Source organism: Cervus elaphus, chromosome 9 (assembly GCF_910594005.1).
Source record: "Cervus elaphus chromosome 9, mCerEla1.1, whole genome shotgun sequence".
In the NCBI taxonomy this organism is placed as follows: Eukaryota; Metazoa; Chordata; class Mammalia; order Artiodactyla; family Cervidae; genus Cervus; species Cervus elaphus.
The window spans coordinates 5134472-5156730 of NC_057823.1; the positions used below are offsets into that span (position 1 = coordinate 5134472).

Below are 22259 nucleotides of genomic sequence, written 5' to 3' on the forward strand. Positions count from 1 at the left end.
GCTTAGAAGGTGGTCAGCAAAGGAGTAGTGGGATTGGCCTTTAAGGTGGAGGACACAAGACATGCATTCTCTGGAAGCTAGAGTCTCTCCGGGCACCTGCGCTGTGTGCCTAAGGATTCCAGCAGCTGCCCATCCCTAGGCCCACATGGCTCTTGCAAGTTCTCAGGACGCAGGAGGAAGCATCACCCACGCAACAATGTGGGTATCATTACTTGGCAGATGGGGTGTTTGCAATTTTAAGAAACTAATCAACGTGGAGAACTTTAGGCTGCTCTGAGGTGGGGAAGAGAGTATTTATTTACTTATCTACTCACAGCCTACTTTAAATATTCAAATATTTAATATTTGCCCTTCAGTATATTGTTGAAGGGCAGATACTAGAGTAACCCCTGCTCTCCGCAGTTTGAGAGAATTTGTGCTCAACTTGTGCTCCCGTGCACACCAGCAACGAAGACCCAGAGCAACCAAAAATAAATTTGTTTGATTTTCACAAGCAGTTTAAGAGACACTCTTAGTCTTTGTTCTGTGTGTTTATCCTAGACGCTTGTGCCCCTCCCCTTTCTGCTTGAACAATTTTCAAGTGTTTTAGCTTCCAACTTCCACTAGACTTAGACCATTATGTTGCTCTTTTCCTTTCCTAAATTTCTAAGCTCTCTGCGTTGGCATTTTTAACTACTTCATTGATATTTAATTTCTGTGCCAGGCATGCATCTTCAATCCATTTAGTGGTGCTTTAACATTAAAGACCAAGGTGTTTGGTTCTGTTGTATTTCTCTCTGGTATTTAGTATGTTACTGAGCATTTAAGTTAATATTCGTTGAAGTGAGTTCCTGTCCAGAATTGTTTGGTTCTTCTTAAGGAATAATTAGTCTCATAACTATTTCTGGACTCAACAGGAAAGGCCATACAGAAAAAAAATTGAAGTTAAGTTTCTCAATAATGTAAAATTTTTTTCCAGATTTACTGAGATATACTGGGCAAATAAAATTGTAAAATACTTTCACATTTTGTATCACCTATAATTTCACATTTTCATTATGACTTTTAGTGGAAATAAATTTAATGGTTCATAGATATTTTATGCCATACTACTGCTTGTCTTTACTTAATAAATTACTTCAAGTATAAACAACTGGGATTAAATTCTGGAGTAGTGCCAGTCAGTCATCAGTCCTCTTGAGAAGTTGTGTTGTAGAGCTGTTGACATTATTTTTATTGTTCAAGTTATTTATTAATTAAAGCCAAGCATAGATATAATAAGCATACTATGGTACTAAGTGATTGTAAAAATTCCTTATTTTCTTTTTCTGAATAATGGTGACTACTTCCTTGAACAAGAACTTGAATTTGGGGACTTCCCTGGTGGCCCAGCTGGTAAAGAATCTGCCTGCAAAGCGGGAGACCTGGGTTTGATCCGTGGGTTGGGAAGATCCCCAGAGAAGGGGAAGGCTACCTACTCCGGTATTCTGGCCTGGAGAATTCGATGGACTGTATAGTCCATGGGGTCGCAAAGAGCTGGACATGACTGAGCAACTTTCACTTCACTGGTGGTCCAGTGGTTAAGAATCCCCCTGGCAATGCAGAGGACGTGGGTTTGATCCCTGGTTCAGGAAGATCCTACTTGTCGAGGGGCAGTTAGAGCCTGCATGCTACAACTACTAGAGCCTGTGCTCTGCAACCAGGGGGGCCACTGGAGAGAGAAGCCCACACTCTCTGAATTTGAGAACATCCGAGCACCCCGGCAGCAGAGGCCCTGTGCAGCCAAGCGCAGACAAAGTTGTTAAATGAGAACGTGAATTTCTTATTAATGTTTTCATTGATATAAAGCTTTTCAAAGACCTATTGTGAATAATGATTTGGATAAATCATTATTGACTTAGTATGTTACTGAGCATTTAAGTTAATATTCCTGTTCCTGAGGGAACAGGAAGCTTCTTTTCCACATACAGTCTGTTGTTGGCATTTGTATTGATGATGGAGTTGTTCATAGAATCTGAGTGGGTGGGGATTCCTTAAGAGGGTTTTTAAGTTTTCCTTCAGTGTGTTTCATAAATTTTGCTCTTTTGTTGTACCCCTTGGGGTGTCTTTTCAGTCTTAGACTTTGTGACTTGTTAGAGAACTGCTGTTCTAAGTGGACAACGATACTGTCAAAGCATCAGGGAGAAAGAATGAAATGGAAGTGGTAGCTATTAGAAGCTAGGGAAATGGGGTGGAGGTGTGCTACTGGGTTGTGGATAGACTTCACACACATCTGTATAGAAAATCCCCGTGTTTCATAGAAGACAAGCATACAGATCTCTAGGCATTCTTGAAAAATTTCCCAAGACAGTGAGGTTATCATAACACATTGACTAAATGCTTATATTTTTAAGCATGATAACTATCTATGAAACAGACATTAAGTAATGTCTGTTTCAGAATTTCAGACTTTCATGATTTTTTGTGTCTTTCAAAAGTTGACTATTAAAATCATGACATAGGGCTTCCCTGGTGGCTCAGACTGTAAAAATATTTCCTGCAATGCAGGAGACCTAGGTCGGGAAGATCCCCCGGAAAAGGAAACAGCAACTCACTCCAGTATTCTTGCCTGGAGAATCTTATGGACATATGGATAGAGGAGCCTGGTGGGCTATAGTTCATGAGGTCACAAAGAGTCAGACACGACTGAGCAACTTAGACACACAAAATCATGACATAAACTTTTTTTCTCTCTGTTTGACTGAGAAAGGACTTAAGTTTCAGAGTGTAGAAACTGTTTCAGGAAAAGGTGAGTCATAGTTGTCAACAGTGTCAATCACGACAAATTGTGTAATCATCTGTCTCCCACTTAACTGTGTATTAGGAGATCTGTAGTAGCAAATGAGCTCTCATTGGTATTCATCACCAAGATAATAAAAGAATTTAGGGAGAGCTATTATTTAAGAGGGAATGATAGATGTAGCATTTCTCTGAAGTTAGTGACATCCCTGCATTTTACGTTTTCTCTAAGTAGTGCGAACATTTCATTTCTTTTGCTAAGCAGTGTGCTTCCGGGGTATAGAGAGCAAACATTTCCCCCCTGGTGTTGTCTTATTGTACACCTCATTTGTTTAATGTTTAATTTTTCATTATTTATTTCCTTCTAGTGTTACCCATTTGTGCTATGCTCCTCTCCATCCCTCCCTCTCAGCCCTCAAAGTACTGGCAGTGACCAATTCCAGGAAGGCTAGGGCACACCGTTCTCGGGCACTGCATATCTGCAGTCTTCAGAATAAACATTTGTGACTTTCTTCCTCCTTCTGAACTGCCCTTCCCTTTTCATTTTAATCTGTTATAAAAGTGAGGATAGGAATGGAAAGAACAGCCAGGGACAGCTTTTTAAGATATGCAGAGTGCCAGAGGTATGATTCTCATGTTTGCAGAATCAAAAATTGATCAACTTCCCCTGACAAATTTAAATATACTTGAAAAAACTTCCCTCCAAATCTAGGACAATGACCATGTAATTTATTGTCCCAGTGGATAGTTTCAGTGTCTTTGTGTATCTTGTTAGACAAGTGGATATAATAAGCTAATATATGTATCCTAATGTGACACTGTAGAGAAATATTTGCCCATAAATATAAATTAGATGAGGCTTCCCTGGTGACTCAGCAGTAGAGAATCCACCTACGATGTGGGAGCCACAGATGACGTGGTTCGATCCCTGGGTGGAAAAGATCCCCTGGAGAAGGGCCTGGCAACCCACTCCAATATTCTTCCCTGGATAACCCCATGGACCGAAGAACCTGGCAGCTACAGTACGTAGGGTCACGCAGAGTTGGACACAACTGAAGCAGCTTAACACAGCACATAAATTAGAGGAATATTTATTCTAGTTTCATGTCATTTTCCTGGATAGTTCAGTTGGTAAAGAATCCTCCTGCAATGCAGGAGACCCTGGTTCCATTCCTGGGTTGGGAGGATCTGCTGGAGAAGGGATAGGCTACCCACTCCAATATTCTCAGGCTTCCCTTGTGGCTCAGCTAGTAAAGAATTCTCCTGCAGTGCAAGAGACCTGGGCTCAATCCCTGGGTTGGGAAGATCCCAAGGAGAAGGGAAAGGCTACCCACTCCAGTATTCTGGCCTGGAGAATTCCATGGACTATGCATGGACTCACCTAGAGCCAGATGTCCTGGAATGTGAAGTCAAATGGGCCTTAGGAAGCATCACTACGAACAAAGCTAGTGGAGGTGATAGAATTCCAGTTGAGCTATTTCAAATCCTAAAAGATATGCTGTGAAAGTGCTGCACTCAATATGGCAGCAAATTTGGAAAACTCAGCAGTGGCCACAGGACTGGAAAAGGTCTGATTTCATTTCAGTCCCAAAGAAAGGCAATGCCAACGAATGCTCAGACCACTGCACTTGCACTACTTGCACTCATCTCACACACTAGCAAAGTAATACTCAAAATTCTCCAAGCCAGGCTTCAGCAGTATGTGAACCGTGAACTTCCAGCTGTTCAAGCTGGATTTAGAAAAGGCAGAGGAACCAGAGATCGAGTTGCCAACATCCACTGGATCATCAAAAAAGCAAGAGAATTGCAGAAAAACATCTACTTCTGCTTTGTTGACTATTCCAAAGCCTTTGACTGTGTGGATCACAACAAACTGTGGAAAATTCCGAAAGAGATGGGAATACCAGACCACCTGACCTGCCTCTTGAGAAATTTGTATGCAGGTCAGGCAGCAACAGTTAGAACCAGACACAGAACAACAGACTGGTTCCAAATTGGGAAAGGAGTAGGTCAAGGCTGTATATTGTCACCATGCTTATTTAACTTACATGCAGCGTACATCATGCGAAATGCTGGGCTGGATGAAGCACAGGCTGGAATCAAGATTGCCGGGAGAAATACCAATAACCTCAGATATGCAGATGACACCACCCTTATGGCAGAAAGTAAAGAGGAACTACAGAGCCTCTTGATTAAAGTCAAAGAGGAAAGTGAAAAAGTTGGCTTAAAACTCAACATTCAGAAAACTAAGATCATGGCATCTGGTCCCATCACTTCATGGCAAATAGATGGGGAAACAGTGGAAACAGTGACAGACTTTATTTTTGGGGGGCTCCAAAATCACTGCAGATGGTGACTGCAGCCATGAAATTAAAAGACACTCCTTGGGGAAAAAAGTTATGACCAACATAGATAACATATTAAAAAGCAGAGACATTACTTTGCCAACAAAGGTCTATATAGTTAAAGCTATGGTTTTTCCAGTGGTCATGTATGAATGTGAGACTTGGACTGTAAAGAAAGCTGAGCACCAAAGAATTGATGCTTTTGAACTGTGGTGTTGGAGAAGACTCTTGAGTCCCTTGGACTGCAAGGAGATCAAACCAGTCCATCCAAAAGGAAATCAGTCCTGAATATTCGTTGGAAGGACTGATGCTGAAGCTGAAACTCTTGATAGTTTGGCCACCTGATGCGAAGAACTGACTTATTGGACAAGACCCTGATGCTGGGAAAGATTGAAGGCAGGAGGAGAAAGGGACAACAGAGGATTAGATGGTTGGATGGCATCACCAGCTTGATGGACGTGAGTTTGAGCAAGCTCCGGGAGTTGATGATGGACAGGGAAGCCTGGTGTGCTGCAGTTCGTGGGATGGCAGAGTCAGACAGGACTGAGCAGCTGCCCTGAGCTGCAGTGAATGAACAGAAGTCAGGGTGGATTCATCCCTTGTATTGCTGAGGGTTCTGTCTGTCATATCTTCCTGCTCTCTTCACCAGCCTATGTTAGATATGATCAGTCTTTTATATTTTGTCTATCTGTGAGTTAAACAGAGCCTTTCCCTTCTAATTTCCTTTACAGGTTAACGTTTTAATGGAGCATCTCTCTCCCTGTACGGATACAGACTTGGATTCGTTGCATTGTCCTTTGTGGATGTATTTATAGCTCTACTGGCAGCAAGCTGCTTGAAGTGCTATGGTATCCAGAGAATAGTTAAGCACTTTGAGGAAGATTTGATTGATTTTATTTCCTTGAGGAAAAAGTTAATGTCTCTGGTTGTTGTTTTTTCCCTTCTCATCTGTCTAGTTGCTGATCATCTGGGCTGTGATCCTCAAACACGGTTCTTTGTCCCTCCTAACATCAAACAGTGGATTGCCTTGCTGCAGAGGGGAAATTGCACCTTTAAAGAGAAAATATCACGGGCTGCTTTCCACAATGCAGTTGCTGTCGTCATCTACAATAATAAATCCAAAGAGGAGCCAGTCACCATGACTCATCCAGGTAAACAAAAAAGGAAGTCGTAGATTTTGTCTTCCCTCTGACATATTGCTTTATAGGAAGACATTCTACCTCTTGCTGAAACCATATCATTTCCAACCTAATTCTAGGATTATATTTTTCTTTGGTATTGCCATTTGTTTGCTGAGATGCATTTTTTTTCTTTTAGTTGAACTTTTTCTTACATAATAGCAGTAAAACACTGTGAAACTTGCACTTATTAAGGAACTGACTGTGACTGAATCCTTAGTCATTTTACATTTCACTGATAACTTTGAAAAATAATATCTTAGATTTAGAATCATTCATCCAAATTATGTCATGCCTTTTATCTTATCAAAATGAATGTTGAAACTAACTTAATAATTACTTTAATTACAGTAGTAACCATATTTCTTCATTTTTGTGGAAACAGGATATTTCTAATGTACTTGTTTTAATAACAATGGTGCAATTTATTGAGCACTGCTATATATATGGCAGGCACTGTGTGGCAGTGAGTTTTTTGGTTTTTATTAGACTTTATTTTTTAAAGCAATTTTAGGTTCTCAGCAGAATCTGGACATTTTTCAGACTGGCTTTTTTCACTTAGTTGTATGCATTTAGGTTTCCTCCATGTCTTTTCATGACTTGATAGCTCATCATTTTTGAGTGCTGAATATTCCAATGTCTGGATGTTCCACAGTTTATTTATCAAGTCACTTACTGAAGGACATCTTGGTGGCTTCCATGTTTGAGCAGTTATGAGTGAAGCCACCATAAACATATATGTGCAGGTTTTCGTGTGGACATAAGTTTTCAGTTCCCTTGGATAAATACTAAGGAGCCTGATTGCTAAGTTGTACAATCAGGATGGTGGCTGTACCGCTTCATAGATTCCCAGCAGCAGCAGTGAAGGGAAGTTCCTGTTCCTCCACATCCTCACCAGCGTTTAGTGCTGTCAGCTTTTGTGTTTTTCTTTTTGGTCCCTGTTATAGGTTGTTTTAATTTGTATTTCTCTGATGACATGATGTAGAGGAGTCCCTTTTTTATGTATTTTCTTAGACAGTCCTCATCATGACCGTGTATGTTATAGGTACCCTCCCACTTACAGACCAAGAGATTGAAGCAAGCAAGGGCCAGCAGAAGAGAGGCTTAGACACAGGTTTTTTGGTGTTTACCTTTCAGTTTACTAATCTCTTACAACTAGTTGAAACCTAGATAAACTTTTAATTCTGCATTTATAAGAAATGTTAAAGATCAATGACTTATTTAAAGAATTAACTCTTTAATCATATAATTAATATTTGCATTATCAATTTTAGACAGTTATCTTGCAAAGACCTCACCCTAACTTAAGATCATTGATACTTTTGTGTATATCTTGATAGAATAATGCAGATTAATTTAAATTTTATTGCTCTAACTTGTTTTCTTCCCTTCAAATTTAAGCATTTTAGAATTAAAATATATGTTTTTTCTTTGTCCAAAAGTAATTTGTGCTCATTGTGGAAAAACTGAAACTTTTAAAGGAAAGTATAAATAAAATAGAATGTGTGATTTTCACTACCAGAGATCACTAACACAGCATTGTAAATCAGTTATCCTCAAAAAAAAAAAGAAAAAAAAGACAGTGGTTTTTCTGCCTACGTCTCAGAGCAGATGCCAGTTTGCTCTCATCAGCTGTAATAGAGGGAAGAAAAAACTATTCAAAATTTTGGACCTAATCGTTCCTTGCTATAATTTCTTCTTACTGAAAACACAAAGGAAAATGGATAGAGAGAAATTCAACTGAGCAGAATGTATTTTTCTTTTTCTGTGATGTTATTTTACATACACAAAACCACTAGAGAAGTAGTGAGGATGAGAGTCTTTTAAGTATGTAAAGATCTGGGGATTATAAGAGAGGGACTCAAGTTTGGTTTTTTTTTTCCCCCAATGATTTTTGTTAAAAAAGGAGAGAATTCTTTCTAAATTAATATGAATTTTCCATCTGTGTTCCTTGAAATGTTAAGAGTATCCAGAAATGCTTCATAGATGACCCATGGAGGAAAAAAGGTAAATGATGCAATAAGTTTTAGAAAATGCTTGAAAAATATTCCAATTTTAGAAGCTCCTAATAAACATACTGAAGTCTCTGAGAAGTCTTAAAGACTTGTTTTAATTGATTAACCTGCAGTTTCCCAAATTTATTTGACCATGTAACTCTTTTATTACATTTTAGCTGATAACACAAATAAGGAAAATTAGGGATAGAGTTTGAGGATATATTCTTAGGATATATAAGAGGCAATTTTGTAAGGCAAACGTAATATAAGAGCAATAAGAAATGGCTTTATATTGCAAAACATACGGCTTTATGATACACAGAAAATTAGAAAGAAGAATGTGAGACAGTAAATTGATAACAGTACTTCAGAGAGAAATTTAGTACCGTCTGATACCATTAAAGATCTCAAACATTGTGGTCCAGTAATGTCATATCTAGCTAGATGCTCGGCAATACTCTTCAAATTTTGATGTACATGTGTATCCTGTGGGAATCTTGTTAAAATGGAGATTTTGATTCAGTAGGTGTGGAGTATAACCTGAGATTCTGTATCTTTAATAAGTTTATACATGATACTAACGCCACTGGTCCACAGATCTTGCTTTGAGAAATAGGTAAAGATAAGAAGGCTAGGTTTCCGTCTCAGATTTTTCACGGACTTCCTCCCTGTGATGTAGGCCACGTTGCCTCCTGTGCAGGAAGACCTCTTTGGTCTCTACGTCTTTCTGTGGAAGGCGATGAACCCCTGCTGTGGAGGACAGCAACATAAACAGCCTCTGTGCCCTGAGAGCCGCTTGTCTTCCTGGCTCGTTAATGTGCACTGCTTCTCTCCCTTCACAGAGCCCTTTCTTCCTGTTTCTGTGTAGGGTTCAAGGACCGTTCTGTCAGAGTAACTAGATACCCCCTGTATCTGTACCTGCAGAGATACCTGTAATATGCCTGTAGTTCCACATCTCAAGGGGGAGATCCATGTTTTAGCCCTCCCCTGCTCACATGTCAATTCTACTATCCACCCTTCATTTGAGAGAAAGCACCTTTGTGCTGTGCAGTGTAATATGACCTAATAAGAACTGGTAAGAGTTGATAAAAAGACCTCTGGGTCACACCCTCAGTGAGTTTACTATCTGAGGCCCCTTCAGCCTTCATAGCGTCTCTGGACGGTACTCTCCTTTTGCTCTTTGTTGTCATCATTTGTATGCTTGACTGGCAGTAGAGAGAAGGCTGCAGGTTTCTTTAAGTTAAAGTTTGTGTCTTTTTATTTTCTTCAGTGGTTAGCAAAATATCTTGAACAAAATAAGTATGTGCTGCGTTGAAATGATTTCATGAAGATAGTTAGCTTTGTTAAGCTTTCTTTTCATTTAAGGATATATTTTATAACTAATTTTAAAATTTCACATTGTTAAGTATTTCATTTTCTTGCCTGGTTGACAATGTTTCAAGAGCTTATTCCTGTTTGTTCTAATGAATGCCCTTCATCTGGTGGCTGAAGGACATCTTTTCTGGCACAGTGTCCATGACATCATTGACAGGAAAGACCGCTCAATTTGTGGTTTTATTTGTTACCTCTACTTGGCAGAATAAGTTCTTTGTAATGTAGTTAACAAATATGTGGTAGTATAAAGGGGAAGTTATGGGCACTTGCATAGTTTAAAATAATGCACATTTGTATAAAAGTTAAGGATTTATTTTCCTGTCTTTTAAAAATTAATATAGACTTTATTGCTCAACAGTCATAAATTGTGTCAAATTGTTGTCAAATCAGAGAGCTCTTTTATAGTTTTATTTGTATGTCTGTAAGAATCTGTGAGCATTTTTTCATTGCTAATAGGAAGATGAGGTAATTTAGGTAAATATTTAACCAAGTAATTTACTTTTCTATCTTTATGTCAATTAGCAGTATCGAATGCTTCTTAGTGTTCCTTTAACTGGTTGAATAGAATCAATCAAATAGCTCTCCACCTTTTCTGCATCATATTCTCTTTTTAAAAAAGGTATATAGCTCTATATTATCTAGCAATGAATGGAAAAAAATTACTCTAGAAAATAGAATATTCTCTCTGTGAATAGGAAAAAAATCACATCTTATGAAAACAAGTAAAGATAAATCACAAATACATTGTAAAACATCTTTAAATATCCATAATTTGGGCCACTTAATGTAAATCTATTTTTTTATTCTAAAAGCCCATCAAGAAAATAAATAATAGTCATACTGTTGCTTTAACTGTTTAGTTTTTAGGTTGTAATTGAATATGAATTTAATTACTTCAGAAAAGATTGAGTTTGCATTTTAAATATACTACTATAGCAGAAAATAGACTCTTAATTGTTTCTGTGGCCTGAGTTTGCAAATACCTCTTCTGTGTCTTCCATATGATCCATACACTTTTTTCAGAAATTCATAATTATCAAGAAAAATCTGAAACTGTAATATGTAGGCAGTAGCTTTTGAAAAAGAACAACTTTTAAAAAATGACTGCTGATGATTCTGTTTTAAAACATTCCTGTAAACTCTGAACTTGTCCTTTATTTCCCTGGAAGTGGAGAGCCCCTTCCTCTGCCAGATACTTAAGACAATTTATCTTCTAGCATTCCGAATTCAGACACTGCAGGCTCAGTATCCTGAGTAAATTGATTGGACTCATCACTTGACTTGCAATTTTATCTTGCTTGTGCTTATTCTTTCCCCTCCAGCAGTAGAAGAGGAGGAAGCTAAAATAATGTAAAGGATCTGCATGGGGTTTAGAATACTGGCTTAGAAATCAGTTTCACAGGTTACAAGACAGAAGGCGTTTTTTACTTGTTAGGTGTTCACATGATGATGACCTGTATTTATAGAGACAAGCTCAGAGCTAGTGCCACAGGCACAGCTGCTAAGGAGGATGGTGCGGCCTTGCTCCATGAGTTAGAGGGCTGGGAAAGATTAACTGATACCTTCCAGTGCTCCTCAGTTGGGTTTTTCAGGAGGTAGGGTATCAAGTCAGGATAATTCTTGGCTCTGTAGAACTGTCCTTTGTATTTACTGAGTGTTCAGCCTCTCAGGCGCATGCCTACTAAATGCCAGATGAACCGCTCCATGTTTTTAACAGTGTACAATCCTTCCCCAGAGTTTGTAGACGGACTCTCCCTTGGAGGGCTTTTCTGCCCTGGTAAGACTTACGGCCAGACTCTTAAGTCTGTAGAGCCTTTGGAGGAGGAATAAAGAGAAGTCATTTGTTGGTGAGAATAATGGGAACAGAAAAACTGATGAAGGAAAAAGTGATAGGCTTTTATATTATTTACTCATATGTTGCATTTCTGGTGTTCTTTTTTTCTTTGTGTAGTCACAGATTTCATCTAGTGTCATTTCCCTTTCAGTCTAGATAATCTATTAAATCATTTCTTGCAGTGCAGATCTGCTGTGACAAATTCTTTCATCATTTATTTACCCTAAATTGTCTTTCTCTGCCATCATTTCTTAAGGACATAGATGTGGAATTCTAGGTTTCAGCACTTTAAAAGTGTTGTTTCTTTGTTTTCTGGTCACCATTTTTTTTTTTTCATATAAGTTCCATTTTACAGCATGAGTCTTTAAAATAAACCTTTTCAAACAGATTTATATTCACAGAAAAATTGCGAAGATAGTACAGATAATTCCCATAGATACTGTGCCCAGTTTCTCTTATTATTACATTTTACATTATCATGGTAAATTTGTTGCAGTTAATGAACCAATACTGGTATGTTATTATTAACAATTAATGAACCAATATTGGTATATTGCATGCACACATGTGTGTTAAGTCACTTCAGTCCTGTCCCATCCTTGGTGACCCCATGGACTGTAGCCCACCAGGCTCATCTGTCCATGGGATTCTCCAGGCAAGAATACAGGAGTGGGTTGCCCTGCCCTTCTCCAGGGGATCTTCCTGACCCAGGGATCAAACCCATATCTCTTATGTCTCCTGCAGGCAAGTTCTTTACCCACTAAGCCACCAGGGGAACTCTTGGTATGTTATTAACTAAAGTCCATATTTTATTCCATTGGGCTTATCCTTGGGCTTCCCTGTTGGCTCAGCTGGTAAAGAATCTGCCTGCAATGTGGGAGACCTGGGTTTGATCCCTGGGTCTGGAAGACCCCCTGGAGAAGGGAAGGGCTACCCACTCCAGTATTCTGGCCTGGAGAATCCCATGGACAGAGGAGTCTGGGAGGCTACAGTCTAGTCCATGGGGTCACAAGAGTCGGACACAACTGAGTGACTTTCACTTCACTTCCTATCTTATTCCAATTTCTTTAATTTTTATCTAATGTCCTTTGGAGTTCCAGGATCCCATCCAGGATATTACATTACTTTGGTCATTATATCTGCTAGGCTTCTCTTGGCTATGACAGTTTTTTAGGACTCCTGTTCAGGTATTTTGTGGCATGCCCTTCAGTGGGATTTGTTTGCTTTTTCTGCATGACTAGACTGAGGATATGGGTTTGGGGAGGAAGACCACAGGGGTAAGGTGTCATTCTCATCACCTGTCATGTTCTGTCAATGTGAGTGATCACTGTTGGTGCTGACCTTGACTACCTGGCTGTTTGTCAGACTTCTCCACTATGATGTTTCTCTTTTCCATCTTCCATACAACACTCTTTAGGAGGTTACTATGCACAACCCACACTTAAGGCGTTGGGAGTTAGGCTTCCCCTCCTTAGGGTAAAGTATTACATATTTACTTGGAATTGTTCCATACGGATGGTTTGTCTCTTTTCTGTTGATTTATTCAGTCATTTATATGTATCAGAATGGACTTATGGATGTTTATTTTGTACTTTGTATTATTACACAATATTACTTGGCTCATTTTTTGTTCACATTATTCCAGCTTTGGCCATTGGGAGTTCTTTCAGTTGACTCTTGTGTCCTTTTTCATGTTTCCATTACCATGAGTGTTGGTTTTTTGTTTGTGTTTTGAGCATTTTCTTCTTTTCTGGTGCTGTAAGATACTCCAGGTTCATCTTGTGTATATTTCCTTTCCTATTCCTAGAATCAAGCATTTCTCCAAGGAACCCTAGTTTCCATTTATTGGAAAATGATACTAGAAATCAAGCTCTGGGTATTAGATGTACTTGTTACTATTAAGGTTTTATTGTTTCTGGACCTTCTCAGTTGACAGACAAAGGAAATATATATGTGTATACTAATACCTGTATATGTACATAACTAAATGTTTCTGTATATAACCATTTGTGTCTGTATTAAGCCAAGAATGAGTTCATACTTAGGTCTCCAGCTCTAACCCATTGCATTGCATGGGTCCCTGTGATTTTCTCCCTGTGCTTATCTGTAAACTCCCACTCCAAAAGCGAGGAACCTGACTGACACCAGCCACCATCCATTTTCTTCAGTTCACTGAGCTCTCAGAAGTTTTGAAACATAAAAAGCATATTGTAAGGCCATTGGAGTGCTGGTTCTTGGTGTAAAAGCTATCATAAGTTTTCTTCTCAACTTAAATCTTCCCTGGTTGGAAAGCCTGTGGACTTAACTTTTCTTTCTCCACTCATTAAAAAAATTTTTTTTAATCAAAAACTTCTACCTAATCAAATTTGCAAGCTTTTGCATAGCAAAGTAAGCCATAAGCAAAATGAAAAGACAGCCTATGGACTGGGAGAAGATATTTGCAAATGGTACAACTGACAGGGGTTTATTTTCCAAAATATACAAACAGCGCATATAGTTCAATACCAGAAAAACAACCAACCCAATCAAAAAATGGGCAGAATACCTAAATAGACAGTTCTCCAAAGAAAACACAACAGGTGGCCAATAGGCAAATGAAAAGATGCTGATCATCACTTATTATTAGAGAAATGCAAAGCAAAACTGTAATGAGGTTCCACCTCACATGGGTCAGAATGGCCATCATTAAAAAGTCTACAGTTATCAGACATTGAACCTTCAGATTTCCATTTATTTCTGTCTTTACAAAATTCTCTTAATAGGAAAAAAATTTCGATTTCCTGGAGGATTATAAAAGCCACCTGAAACAGTTCTTTGCTCAGAGATAAAAAGTTTTGGAAAATGAAATTTTGAAGTTGCCTGGAAAGTGGCAGAAGGTAGTGGAACAAAACGGTGAATACACTGTTCAATACAGTTCTCAGTGAAAATGAAAAATGTATCTTTTATTTTTCCTTAAAAACCAAAGGAACTCTTTGGCCAACCCAATACAGTGGAATATTACTCAGCCATAAAAGAGTGAAATAGTGCCATTTGCAGCAACATTGATGAACCTAGAAATTATCATACTAAGCAAAGTAAGTCAGAAAGAGAAAAACAAGCACCATCTGATAGCACTTACGTGTGGAATCTAAAATATGGCACATATGAACACATCTACAAAACAGACTCAGATAGAGAACAGACCTGTGGTTGCCAAGGGGCAAGGAGGGAAAGATTGGGAGTTTAGGATTAGTAGGCGCAAACTAATACATAGGATGGATAAGCAGCAGGGTCCTACTGTATAGCATGGGGAACGATAATCAATATCCTGTGATAAATCATAATGGAAAAGAATATATATATGTATAATTGAGTCACTTTGCAGTACAGCAGACATTAACACAACATTGTAAATCAACTATACTTCAGTAAGATTTTTTAAAAATGAAACTTATAAGAAAACATAAATATAGGTATCTTAACTTGAAAATGGCACAAAACTAGGTGGATCTTGGAACATATAACAATGAAAAGAAAGTATTCATTAGGTCAGCCCGCAATGGTTAAAAAAATTAGTAACTAGGTTTTGTGGAAAAAGTAACAGTTCAGGTTGGGGACAGCTGGGAACAATAATCATGTAAGCTCAGCACATGCTAAAATGTAGCATGGCTGCTAAAAAATACATTGAAAGCTTGACCTGTATCCCTGTAAGCATACTATTCAGATGAAGGGAGACATTAGTCTCATGCTGCTCTTGGTATTAAAGTATTCATTCTTAATTGAAAAAGACATTTGAAAACGTCAAAAAAAAAACAACAGGATGGAAGAAGTTGTATTGAGCACAATTTGGAATTTTGGCATCAAGTTAGTAATGATAGTATTTTAGACCATTAAGTAAAATAACAACCGTGAATTCATACTGATCTAAAAAGTAAAATAAAGTGAAAGTTTGACGAGGAAGGGAATGCTTACCTAGTCTCAAAATACCTCCCTACAGAACACTTAACAATTACTAGGGGAAAAAGAGTCACTTCAAATGCCTGGAAATGCCTGGAGGACATCACTCTTATGAATGATCAAAGTGAACGTCACTAGTAATGGGTTATATCAAAACTGTGCCCCCTGGGAGTATTCACCAGAAAGAGCGCAGCGTCACTTCTGTGGTGTTACTGCCAGAGGTGTGTGACCTGAGTCTAGCCACAAGGAAACACCAGACGAATCCAGAATGAGGGACATCCTGCAAAATAAACATGTCAAGGTCGTGAGCATCAAGCAGAGCCTGAGAGACTGGGACTGAAGGAGACCGGAGAGTTGAATGTAACGCGTGGCTCTGGCCTGGACTACTGTAAGGACATGATTGGGTAACTGAGTGAGCTGAATGGACTCTCAGATTAGTCAGCAGTAGCGTATCAGTGTTAATTTCCTGATTTGGGTGATTGTACTGTTTATTTATAAGTATTTTTTTGTTTATAGAATACACACTGAATGTTTAGGGATGATGTGGCATCATGCCAGTAGCTTACTCTTGAATGGTTTGGGGGAAAAGAAGTTTTTATATTTCCAACTTGTAAATGTTAGATTCTTTTAAAAATCTTTTTTAAAAATGAATAATTTGGGACTTTGGGAATAATTAGTATGGAGAAAAGACTCAGGCAGAGTTCCAGGGAAGATGTCTTTGACTTCTTCCAAGGGAAGAGGAGTTTTCATCAGTTCTTTGAGGTGTTTCTTATATTTGATGGCATCTTATGGTTTCACAGGATTTTTTCTTCATGATACATACAGTAATGATGCACTTTACAGTTTATGGTATTTTACACCATCGATAAGTGAAATACAGTTTATTTGTTCAGTGATGCTTCTCCAGAGAAGAGAACCAAGAGCCATGAATGGGCATTCAGGAATCAAGAATTTAGTTATTAAAAGGACCTTTCTGGTACTAAAAACTGGGCTTCCCAGGTGGCTCAGCGGTAAAAAATCCACCTGCCAATGCAGGAGGCACAGGTTCCATCCCTGGTCCGGGAGGATTCCACATGGCGTGGAGCAGCTGAGCCTGCGTGCACCACAGCTGCTGAGCTTGCGCTGTGGAGCCCGAGCACCGGCCCTGCTGAGGCCGCGCACACTAGAGCCGGTGCCGCGCAGCAAGAGCAGCCTCTGCAGCGGGAAGTCTGCACTGCCACTGGAGGGCGACCCTGCCCTCCCTCGCTAGAGAAGAGCCCGTGCGGCAAGGAAGACCCAGCCCAGCCAAAAGGGAATAAATACAAATAATTCTTTTAAGTAATTTATGGGGGGTTCCTGTATTATGTTGAAGGTGATCTCTAAGAACTCTTCTAACTAAAAGATTGGATGATTTTCTTGGTGTCTGGTGCTGTCCTCCTAATTACCCTCCTACTTTTCTGCCTCTCTACATCAAGGGCAAAAGTGACTTTTTTTTCCATCTGGTCTTTGCTCCTATCTTTTCTTTATTATGATGTAGAAAACTCAAACAGAAATTACGTGATGAGTACATATAGGCAGGAGATAGCATAAGAAGAAAAGAAATGACATTTGAGTACTGGGCATTGAGCATTGGCCCTACTTGTTTGAGGAACTTCCTACTCAAGGAATAAAAGAACAAGGATTCAGTAGACCCCTGTTCTTTTTGAGGACAAATTATAGCCGAGAATCAAGCAGCTCTGGAATCGCTTGGTGGCTCACACATGGAGCTCTCCTGTATGTCAGCTTTTGGGCAGGCGGTTTAGGTTCACACTTCAGCACAATTTCAAGTTCATCAGTGTTGTGAACCTTGTGGGCATCAGCTGGATATCCATGGTACTGGCATTTTCTTGAAGCAGTACAGCTGCTTTCACACCAGTACACGTCCACAGTAACGACTTTACCTTTCATTCTCTTGTTCCACACCATTGTGTCCCTCTTCTGTCAGTCATTCACCTCCCTGCCTGTCGCTTCTCAGAGGCCCTGAGTCCTGGCTTACTCACCCATACATACGTAGCCCTGCCGTCATCCTGGCCAACTTCAATATCCATGTGGGGAGTGAAAAACCAAACCTAAGATTCTTCTCTTAGCTCCTTTGACCATTCCACCTCATTAGTAATCTGGGCCTCATTATCTCCTGGAATTTTTATATCTCTTGAGTCTCAGTTCCAGTGTCCTGTTCTCTGACTGTTGCTTCTTCTCTTTCTCTCCTTCTGTCATTTGGGTTTGTTGAAGCTTTCGGTTCTGTGGGCCCTCTGTTCTCTCACATTTATCCTCCTCCACACTTCACCCTTGCATACTATTTAGATCATGAGCCACTGTTTCAGTCACTTTGGACAGACTATTTCATTTGGTCAATAAGAAGTGTCTACCATCACATGAGCCTATGCATTGGAAAAGACCCTGCTGCTGGGAAAGATTGAAGGCAGAAGGAAAGGGGGCGTCAGATGATGAGATGGTTAAATAACATCACTGACTCAGTGGACATGATTTGAGCAAACTTCAGGAGATAGTGAAGGACAGGAAAGCCTGGCATGCTGCAGTCCATGAGGGTGCAAAGAGCCAGACATGACTTAGCGACTGAACAACTGTTACACCATGCTCAGTTACCTTTAGGTCCACTTGTCTCCTGAAATGCCCTGAATGGCATGGAGTTTGAACTTTATTTAGTTGACAGGAGGGATACATGAAAGGTTTTGAATAGAGGAATGAAATACATGTTTTAGAAAAAAACAGTGACAAATCTCAGCAGGAAATCTATAATATAATCTGTTACCCACAGGTGTTTTCATTTTGTGAAAAAATGTAGCATATTTTTTTCTTCTTTGAATTCTTTTTTTTTTTTTCATTTCCTCTCCTACACATTCATCTCACAAGCCTTTGTTAGAGACCACTCTCTGTGCGGCTCCAAATCTGAGGGCTCCCAAGTCCCTGAAGAGTGCTCTGCCCCTGTTCTAGAGAGTGGGTCCTGTGGAAGGCTCAAGGAGTATGTACAGAGGCCTTTCAAAACTGACTTTAAATGCTCATCAGGGCACTGTGTAAAGACACTAGGGTGGGAGCGTGTTACATGTGCATGGGGGCTGTGGTGCCCTGATAGAGAAGGGACCCACCCATCAGGGCAGCTAGGTGCCCCACACCCAATCTGGGATAAGGGAACAGAGCAGAGGTCCTCTCTGGAGGACCCCAGGGCCACCTGGGAGCCAGCCCTCCCTTTGAGGTGGATAATCGGGGAGAGAACGGAAGAGGTGCTCCCATGGTGGTAATGACAGATGGTCCCTCTCTCCATGATACTGCCGAGAGCTGGCGTAACCTGCGGCCAAGGTGCACTCGGGGGGCGGCTGGCTGAGCTCCTCCAGGGATGGGGATGTGCTGCAGAACTGCTGGGCCCTGCAGTGAGTTTGGAGGGTGCCAGCACCCTCGATGAGGGCCAGTGGGACGCACCCCGTCACTGCTGAGCCAGCCATGGCCAGCGGCCACTGCGGGCAGCCAGCGCAGCCCTGGTCAGCGCTCCAGGGGCGATTGAGCTCCAGGGGTCTTCCTTGCCCCACAGCAGCACCAGACCACAGTTGGTGGTGGAAAACGTCCCCCCACATGACGAGGATGTCTCCAGTCTGAGGGGCTCAGATCCTCACAGCCTTGACACTGCTTGTCAGTTGATGCCCAATTCCAATAGGGCCATTACAGAAGCCCTTAATAGCCTGGAAGACTCCATGCTGATAATACCCATAGTGAAGGTTCCACTACAATCATCCACATAATTCACGAAGGGCAAGGCTCAGGAACGTACTCCTCCATGGCAGCCTCACTTGAATTCTTTTTTTTTTTTTTAATAAATATATTTTATTGAAGTATAATTGAGTTACAGTGTTTCACGTGATTCAGTTATATTCCCAGGAGTAGGGTGACGAAGGCTGTTGAGAGAAGAGCTCCGTGATTTCTGAGCCTTCCCACCTGCAGGCACTCCCCGAGCTGAAGTTCAGATCCTCTTGGAAGCCAGGAGGATTGTGTTGGTCAGCAGATAGCTCTGAGTGTTTCCCATGGTTGTAGGAGAAGTTAAGGAGAAGCAACAGGAGTTCCAAAATTTTGTGGTAGGGACTTTTTGGCTTCCTCTACTTCCTGTGAGTAAAAACTGTAGATATATTTACTGAACATCTGCCATGATGCTTGCAAGTAATACCATTTTTTGAAAGAAGAGATAGAGGTTCAGAGAGGTTAAGTATCATGCTGGAATTCGAGCCTAGACGTTTTAACTTCAGAGCCCAAAGGAGCTTAGCTTCATTTGTTGGCCCCTGAAATTGATTTTGTAGTCAGGATTATAGCAGCATTAACGTATTTTTCCACATACCCTTGTTTCCCAAAGAAGTGCTAGATGTTGGGGGAAAAGGGACTCTTACAGAAAAGATGCCAACCTAGAAGTTCTGTTTACTTAGTAGGAAAAAAAGATAGGTAGAATCATATTGATTACAGAACCACTTTGCAAAAAGTAGAAGATATTAGAAAAGTCACCATTTTACAAATGCTGTTGTAGTAATTGATTCAACTGGGCATTAGTGGGTGCATTAAACAAAGACTTATTGGGGAACTGGATATTCTGAAAGCATCACCGTATAGACTGCTTATTAACTAAAAAGAGACAAGTATTTGTTCACAGTAGAGAAAATCTGGCAGATACCAGATTAGCCAAGTGATAAAACTCACCTTCATCAATAAAGGTAAAACTTGACATATGATGTCTCATGCTAGAAGGACATAGCATCACCTGTGTACCATTCCTACCAAAAATATTTACTTTGGAGGTACAATCGTGAGAAAACAATCAGACAAATCCAGATTGAGGGACATTTTTAAAATATCTTGCCTGGACTCATCAAAAAGGTCAGTGTTGTGAATGTCCGAAAGTGACATTGAGGGATCTGCTTTAAAACAGAGGAGACTAACGGGAGACAGCGAAGCACAGTGCCCACAAGGCCAGGTTAGGTACTGAGTACTCAGCTAGCCTAAATAGTTGTGAGAGTCACTGGGAGCAGGCAGAGATACTTGAGTATAGGTTGTATATTGCAGAGCAGTGTCATATCAGAGTTCAGTTTCTTGAATGTGATAAATGAATTATATCCATGTTCTTAGGAGATAATGCTGAACTATTTAAGAAGGAAATGTCATGGTGTTTGCAACTTACTGTCAACTGGTTCAGCAAGGACATACAGAAAAGGTGAAGTGTTACCAGTTGACAGATCTAAATAAGTGTGTTTAAGTGTTCATATAGTATTGAAACTATTCTGTAGGCTTGAAAATTCTCAAAATAAAAGAAAGTAGAGTTGCTTATTAAAGTAGCCATACTCAAGCAGGGGAAACATTCACGTTAAAACTGACAGTGGAGAAAGCTTTCAATAAAATAGATGAAAGAAGGGATCACAGCGAGGCTTTTACTTAATTGGTATCTCTGGCAAATTAACCTGGCTACTGAGCATGTTGAAATGAATGGGATTCTGAGGCCATATTCATGATTTATTAGCATTGTTTCCCAAGGGCTTTAATGTGAGAGTGGTGATGAATGTTCCAAATATTTGTCATCTTTCGTTGAACGTTTGTATCGTTACAGTCAAATTAGGTACTTTGCTGTTGTTCAGTCACTCAGTCTTGTCTGACTCTCAGCGACCCCATGGACTGCACCCTCCAGGCTTCCCTGTCCTTCACCATCTCCCGGAACTTGCTCAAACTCATGTCCATTGAGTCGGTGATGCCATCCAACTGTCTAGTCCTCTGTTGCCCCCTTCTCCTCCTGCCTTCAGTCTTTCCCATCATCAGGGTCTTTTCTGATGAGTTGGCTCTTTGCATCAGGTGACCAAAGTATTGGAGCTTCAGCTTCAGCATCAGTCCTTCCAATGAATATTCAGAAGTGATTTCCTTTAGGATGGGACTGGTTGGATCTCCTCTTAGTCCAAGGCACTCTGAAGAGTCTTCTCCAGCAGCACAATTCAAAAGCATCAATTCTTTGGCACTCAGCCTTCTTTATGGTCCAAGTCTCACATCCATACATGACCACTGGAAAAACCATAGCTTTGACTAGATGGACCTTTGTTAGCAAAGTAATGTCTCTGCTTTTTAATATGCTGTCTAGGTTGGTCATAGCTTTTGTTCCAAGGAGCAAACATCTTAATTTCAGGTTGGAGTCACCATCTGCAGTGATCTTGTAGCCCAAGAAAATAAAGTCTGTCGCTGTTTCTGTTTCCCCATCTATTTGCCATGAAGTGATGGGACCAGATGCCATGATCTTTGTGTTTTGAATGTTGAGTTTTAAACCAGCTTTTCCACTTTCCTCTTTCACCTTCATCCTCTTCCCTTTCTGCCATCAGGGTGGTATCATCTGCATATCTGTGGTTGTAGATATTTCTCCTGGCAATCTTGATTGTAGCTTGTGCTTCATCCAGCTCTTATCAGTCATTACTTGATCTAACCCTAATTTTATCCTGAGCTTACATTTTTCCTGCACTAATACCCTCCCCCCCAACAGAAACTGGCTTCACAAGTCTTTAAAAGTCAAGTGTCTGAGGCAATCCTTAAATTAGGATCTTTGAGCCAAGATCTCATTTATGGGTGGGGTGTGAGGAAGTCACGGACCTCTGCTGAAATTAGAAGGGAGTATACTACCATCAGATTCTCTAAGGGGTTTATGAGCTAAAATGGTTGATAGCCTGGTTCCTTTGCTAGTATTCTGATGATCTGCTATAATTATTTTTCACTTTGTTTGACCAGCAGTATTTTAGTCTCCTTTCCTGTCACTCTTTCCAGGCCCCTGCATTATAGTAGTGTTTGGCTTCTCTGT

General features: G+C 40.1%; 1 protein-coding gene and 1 pseudogene across 3 annotated transcripts in view; one reads left to right on the top strand and one right to left on the bottom strand.

Annotated features, from left to right (window-relative positions):
• The window catches only part of RNF130 (ring finger protein 130), a 135909-nt gene that overhangs the window by 37440 nt on the left and 76210 nt on the right, over nt 1–22259 (top strand). For all 3 annotated transcript variants that reach the window (XM_043910678.1, XM_043910680.1, XM_043910681.1), the window contains exon 2: nt 6059–6253. In XM_043910678.1, coding sequence (XP_043766613.1) covers nt 6059–6253 — 195 coding nt within the window. The remainder of the gene's footprint in view (nt 1–6058; nt 6254–22259) is intronic.
• Nucleotides 18559–19231, bottom strand: LOC122700851 (annotated as a pseudogene).